This window comes from Octodon degus, unplaced genomic scaffold (genome assembly GCF_000260255.1).
Source record: "Octodon degus isolate 3935 unplaced genomic scaffold, OctDeg1.0 scaffold00077, whole genome shotgun sequence".
In the NCBI taxonomy this organism is placed as follows: Eukaryota; Metazoa; Chordata; class Mammalia; order Rodentia; family Octodontidae; genus Octodon; species Octodon degus.
This window is the reverse complement of record NW_004524653.1, coordinates 7,277,297-7,283,296: the sequence shown is the minus strand read 5'-3', so window position 1 is coordinate 7,283,296 and position 6,000 is coordinate 7,277,297. Positions and strand designations below refer to the sequence as shown.

At 47.0% G+C, this 6,000-nt stretch overlaps 1 protein-coding gene across 4 annotated transcripts in view; it reads left to right on the top strand.

Moving 5' to 3' along the window:
• The first annotated feature begins 1,100 nt into the window (after nucleotides 1–1,100).
• Ptpn1 (protein tyrosine phosphatase, non-receptor type 1) overlaps nucleotides 1,101–6,000 on the top strand; it is a 71,816-nt gene continuing 66,916 nt past the window's right edge. For 2 of the 4 annotated variants that reach the window (XM_023720694.1, XM_023720692.1), the window contains exon 1: nucleotides 1,122–1,333. In XM_023720694.1, coding sequence (XP_023576462.1) covers nucleotides 1,271–1,333 — 63 coding nt within the window. In that variant the 5' untranslated portion in view covers nucleotides 1,122–1,270. Of the gene's footprint in view, nucleotides 1,334–6,000 lie in introns of all 4 variants that reach the window. The other 2 variants (XM_004636038.3, XM_023720695.1) reach the window with 2 other exon arrangements.

Genomic DNA, 6,000 nt, shown 5'->3' with positions numbered 1-6,000 from the left:
AAGCGCAAGGACCTGAGTTCAATCCCTGGTTCCGCAGGGAAAAAAAAAAAAATGACACTGTCCTCTGCTTCCATATAACACGCCAAGCACAGAGGTAGATGGTCTAAACTGGACCCCGCAAGAAGTCAATCCATCCTTCTCATGTATGCTTCTAGAACCACAAATTTTAGAGCTGACTGGGGTTGTTGGCTGAAAATACAGATACCTGGGCCAGCAAGATAGCTCAGTGGTCTAAAGCGCCTGCTTAGGCAAGCTTAGGCAAGCTCAGGGACTGCGGTTCCATCCCGGGCACCACATGCCGTGCCAGCCCTGCCAATGGGGCAGGCTGAGCCAGCCACAAAGAAAGAAAGAAAGAAAGAAAGAAAGAAAGAAAGAAAGAAAGAAAGAAAGAAAGAAAGAGAAATACAGATTCCTGGGCCTTGCAGAGGCTTTTGCTCGAGGAGAGATCCAGCAGCCTGCAGTATTCAACACACTTCATCACAGAATTTGTCCTCCTCTGAGTTCACCCCAAGCAAGATTTCCCCATACACTGGGAAACACAGAAAGCCATCCCAGGACCCCATCTGTTCATTCCTGTGCAAACGGAAGGCTTGTGTTTTAGACAGGGACATTACCCTAAGAGACCAGTGGGCTTTCCCCAGCAGCCTGGAAAACTGTGAGGCTCTAAATTTCATGAAAAAAACGGAGGCCATCTGCCTAGCACCCAGAGACTGGAAAGGGAGCCTGCTGCCCTCAGCCCATGCTCCAACTGTAAGCCCTACGGCCAGGACCCTGGCGCGGCAGGAAACGTTCAAGATTACTTCAAGGTCACTCATTGAGTCGCTCAGCCAAGTCTACGATGGAACCCCACATGCACCTGGGGCCTCGTAAACCCACGCTCTGTGGGCGGGGCTCCCAGGGTCGCCTAGGCAACGGGCGTGCGCCACGCCCAAGGCGGGAGTTCGGGAGGGGAGGGGGCAGTTTGTGCAGCCAGACGTCTCGCGGGGCTAAGGCCACTACCCCCGCCCCGCCTCCGTCCCCGCCCCGCGGAAGTTCTTGCTAACATCCACGAGTGACGATTGGCTCTCCAGATACGGGGGCGGAGCCTGCGGCAGGCGGGGTGCGTACTTCCGGCTGCCGGGTTGACATGAAGTAGCAGCGGCTGCTAGGGCGGCGGTAGCGGCGAGAGTCGCGGCTTGGAACGGGCTTTGGGGCTCCGAGCGAGACGCGGCCTAGAGCGACAGGCGGCGTAGCTGGCCGAGGAGGGGGCACAGCACCGCCCTGGCCCGTCATGGAAATGGAAAAGGCCTTTGAGCAGATCGACAAGACCGGGAGCTGGGCGGCCATTTACCAGGTGCGGGAGCGCCCCGGAGAGCGGCAGGCCCTTCTCTTAGGCCGCGGGAACCCTCTCCTCAGAGCCCCGGGCCCCGATCTCCCCGGGGTTCCCGCCCTCCACCTCGGCCCTGCGGCCTGGGCTTCTGTCCGACGGCGGCACAGACCGACCCCCGTCTCTCTTTGTCCCCGCGGTGAGCCTGCGTCTCGCCCGGGCTTCACAGTCCCCTTCGATCCCCACCTACCACACGCCCGCCGGCCCGGGTGCCCTCTCGGTTCCTTAGGCCACCGACTACACGCTCGGTGTGAGTCCTTCGCACCCCGACCCCGCCCCCCTCCTGGCCACCCTTTGTCCCCTGGGGTTGACTTAACACCCCCACCACTTCCTTTTCTGGAGCGGACCACCTCTGCCTCCCTTCCTTTGTCTTCCTGGGGGAGAGGCCTGCTCCCCCTCCTTCCTTCACATTTCCTTTCCCCTTGTCTCTTTGTGCGGCGAATCCCTGGGATGACAGTCCCTTCCCCCTTCCTGTTCATTCATTTATTGGCCATCAGCTGGCTTGCCTATTCCGTGCTAGGCACCGGGGTTAGTGTTTGTTGAGCAGGACAGGCGAGATCCGATCCCGACGGAGCTTGGGGTCGAATGATGCTGTGGAACCCAGGAGCAAGTCATTTCAGATGGTGACAAGTGTTGTAAAAAGAACGACACCCGGCCGTGGTGGAGTGTGGCCGCGGTGGAGTGTGGCCGCGGTGGAGTGTGGCGGCACGCAGAGCCTGCTGCCCGAGAGAAGGGGCAGGGGAAAGGGCTGCCAGGGAGAGACGTTTTCTCTGTGAGCTGATGAGGAGGAGCAGCAGACTGTGACATTATTAGACCCTGGAGACTTCCAGCGAGGCTTGCAGGACCCACTCTAGCCGGGGCCAAAATACTACAGTTTCAGGCAGAGTAGAGTAGACTTACATTTTAACTCTCTCAAAAATGGCATCTTTCCTCAGTAAACAGCTTATCCTTTGGTCGTGGCTCAGACGACCGGATCTTCCGAGACACCCCCCTACTTGTGGGTGTTAATGATTCCTAAAAGTTAGGAAGGTAAGGTAATTCCACAAATTTATGAAAACAGATTGAATACATGAAGAGGTCTTTCACAAGCAGACAAATCCTCTAAAGAAAATACTGCTGATTAAATGTCATTGTGGGGGTTGTAAGGATTAACCAAAAACCACACTCCGGTACTTTAAATAAATGAGGTACAAAATAGATGTTTGTTACTTGTGTAAAGGAAGAGGGTAGTTTCTTATGTTTTCAGCTAGTAGGCTCAAAAGGCAGATCGTGAGATCCATTATCTATTAAAAATCCATTTTGAGTCTCACTTAATAGAGGAGAAAGCTTTAGGCAGTTCTTTGGTATGCTTGACTAACAAAAAAGTCTTTTTCAGCCTTGATTTCAAGTGTTTGAGAGGATTCTTGATCTTTGGGCAGTAAGGCGTAGCGACTTGTGATAGACTAACATTTCTAACTATCATCTGTGCAAGTCTGACCCATCAATATATAAAATTCCCATTCCATGTCTAATTTCTGTAAATTAATCGAATGAGCTCCACCAGTGACTGAGAATATGTAGACAAGTTCTCTGCATCAGATCTAATGTAGTCGACTCCAGAGTGGCTTTTCCTGACAATTGCCAGTGAAAGTGCTGGAATCAATTGTGCAATACTCCATAACTCAAAGATGCATTCAGGGGAATCTTTTATACTAACACTGACTGCATTAGTAACAAATTCATTTTATTTTTTCAAATTTGACTTATACTTCTAGGTCAGAGTGGTCTAACCTGCCACCCAAAGCATTGTTAAAACTGTTAAAAATGCTACCAGCACCAAACTATTGATCTTCAATTAATTCCCCTCATTGTTCTTAAATTTCTCCACCACATTTAAATCCCACAAGTAATTGAGACACCCTCCCCCAGTGGTTGCCAGATTCCTGAAGGTGGTTTTTTTTGATCTTGAATATTGTCACTGTGGGCTTTTCTCACTTCTACAGTGCAAATATTTTTGTTTTCTAAAATCAAAATCAGAAGCTCTTTTCAACTTGAAAAGTGGCTCTTTATCTTAACAACTGTGGAATGTTTAAAACCTAGAACTCAAATGACCTTGAGAGACTGCAAGATGGTTAATTTTCCAAGACATGTTGGTTTACCAAAGAAATGTGCCTGCTGCTGGCTAGAAAAATGGAAGTTGAAAAAAAGTTAATGCTTTATAGCATATAATGAGAGCAGTTATACAAAGTCATATTTTGAGGTAGTGTAGTCCATTGTACTTAGAAAATTAGTGTGTAACTTTTGCTTTAAAGTTTGTGAACTAGGCAGTATAGTCATGTCTCAGCCTTAACTTTTCTAATTAGAGGAATAAGATGCGCACTTGGAAACAAATGGGAAAAGAACAAAGGGTGAAGGAGTGCTGATGAGCGTGGCAGCTTAGGAAACAAATGTTTCAGGCAAAGATTCTTTGCCAGCTCAATTTGATTAAGTGAGCACAATCATGTTTTAAATCTTTAATGCTAATAAATCGCATAATGCTAACGAGCATTTAGGTCTATAAAAAGTCTGCTTTGATAGCATCTGTAGATGACTTTAAGAATTGTTTTCTAACATTTAAATGACTTACAGTCATCTGATCGCAAAGTGGAAGTAGTACGGTATTCATCAAGCCTTGGACTTGAATTAGTCTTCCTATCTAAAAGAGAGAGCTCAGATGGGGAAAAGGCACTGGTTTTCTCTGATGAGAGAAGAGAGGGCTGGGATGAATGAAGAGAATAGATGCTATGCTACCCTCTTTTGTGATATAAGAGGGCCTGGGTCAGGTGTTTTGCTCTTTTTCTCATCTCTAGTCTTTGATTCTCTGTCCCAGTTCACTACTTTTCAGAGTGAATGATTTGATTGTTTCAGATAAAGGAGATTGCCACAGTAGCTTGTGATGTGAAGGCCAGATTTTTCCATGTTAGAGGCAGGCTTTGTAAAATGAACCACTCTTCCAACTGACATTTGTTTTTATATCTGCCTTCATTATGAAATACGATCTATTGCCTGATGAGGTTAAAACCTTGTTATAACAGTAATGCTCTGAAGTTCCTTACTGGCATATACAGCTTATGTTATATTCCAAGAAGACCAGTATTGAGACTTCCCAATGATGTTTGTTTAAACATGGTTCGCTTCAGAGGAAAAACACTATTTTGTGCAGAGGAGAAAGATCTATGCAGTATGACTCACTTCACTTAAGAAAAAAAAAAAAAAGATAAACGGAAATGACATGAGGGGATCGGGAAGTTCTAGTCATCTTGAGTGACCCATTAGCTCTAAATATTCTTGCTCAGTCTTGGTTTGAGTGAACTAAATTTAGGTGTCTGCTCATCACTTGGGGAGGGTGTAAAGGCCTTTGTAATTGTTGGTACTAAAGTGCTAAATCAGCGAGGAACATAACTGGAAACTGGTGGGAAGAACTTACTGCTATCATTATTTGACATCTCTAGCACATTTATAGTAGATTGGTACATCACGCGGTTCTAAAAAGTTAGTTGACAGTTAATGGTAAATGGATAAAAGGAACGGTGTTTAGCTGCTAAAGACCAACCCATTGCATTTTATATTTTAGTAAGAATAGCTCCTCAAAACCTATTTTTTAAAAATCTGGTATTGAAGAATGTAATTAATTGAATATATACTGAATTAAATACAAAGTTGGTGATAGAACTAAATATGAAGTTTTCCTGTGGAGATTTTTCTGACTTGAACTAAATGAATTGCCTTTTTTTGTCTCTCTTTTTTCCTTTCCTTTTTTGAGAAGAGGGATCTTTCCTGACCTTTTTGGTTACAGAATCTCTTGTCAGTTTTTGTTCTGTGCTGTGCTTTTAACTGCAGATACTTTCCCTGCTGCTTCCCCAAGCCCAAGTATATTTTGCATAATCTGGCATTCTTCCCTAATGCTCAAGTTAATCCTTTCCCAGTACTAACCAGTACTGGCAAACAGGCTGGGCATGTTCTTTTGTGCTGCGTGTGTTTGGGGAACTTGGAATTCTCCCCAAGTCGTCGTTTTCTGTGTGGTGTGCTTGGGCACCAGCCATTCTCTGAGCACATTTTGAGTACCAGGGTTGTTGGGGATTTAGGAATAATTCTTGGTCCCCTCTGATGTCTTTCATCAGTTGGTTCCTGTGGCATCCACCCAGTGGAATAGGTTCTCCAATTTTGCCTGTAAGACTGCACAAAAGGCAGCAGAAATGAGTGAAACTGGTCACCTGTTAATCGGGTCCCTCAGCAGTCTCACTCCCCATTCCCCTCCCCTGTGTGTGTTCATAACATTGCTGGAGTACTTATTTTGAAAATGTCCGAGCCTGTCCCTCCTGTGAAGCTCCTTCTGATGCTTTCATGATTCTGTTCAGGTCCAAGCTCCTTTGCATGGCAGCAGGCTGCAGTCGTCACCTTCCTCGGAGCTCTGCTTCCAGCCACACTGCAGGGCCTTGCTCTCCCAGCACAGCCTCTTTCCTCCCTCCGCACCACTGCTCAGCACTTGTCCAAGAGGCGGGTCCCACTCTCCCAGCCTGCACCTTGCAGCTCAGATGAGTGTCCTGTCCCACTAGAGCTTGGCACTGTCCCATGTGTTTACACATAGCCTAGGGCCCTGGCCTTGTTACAGCGGC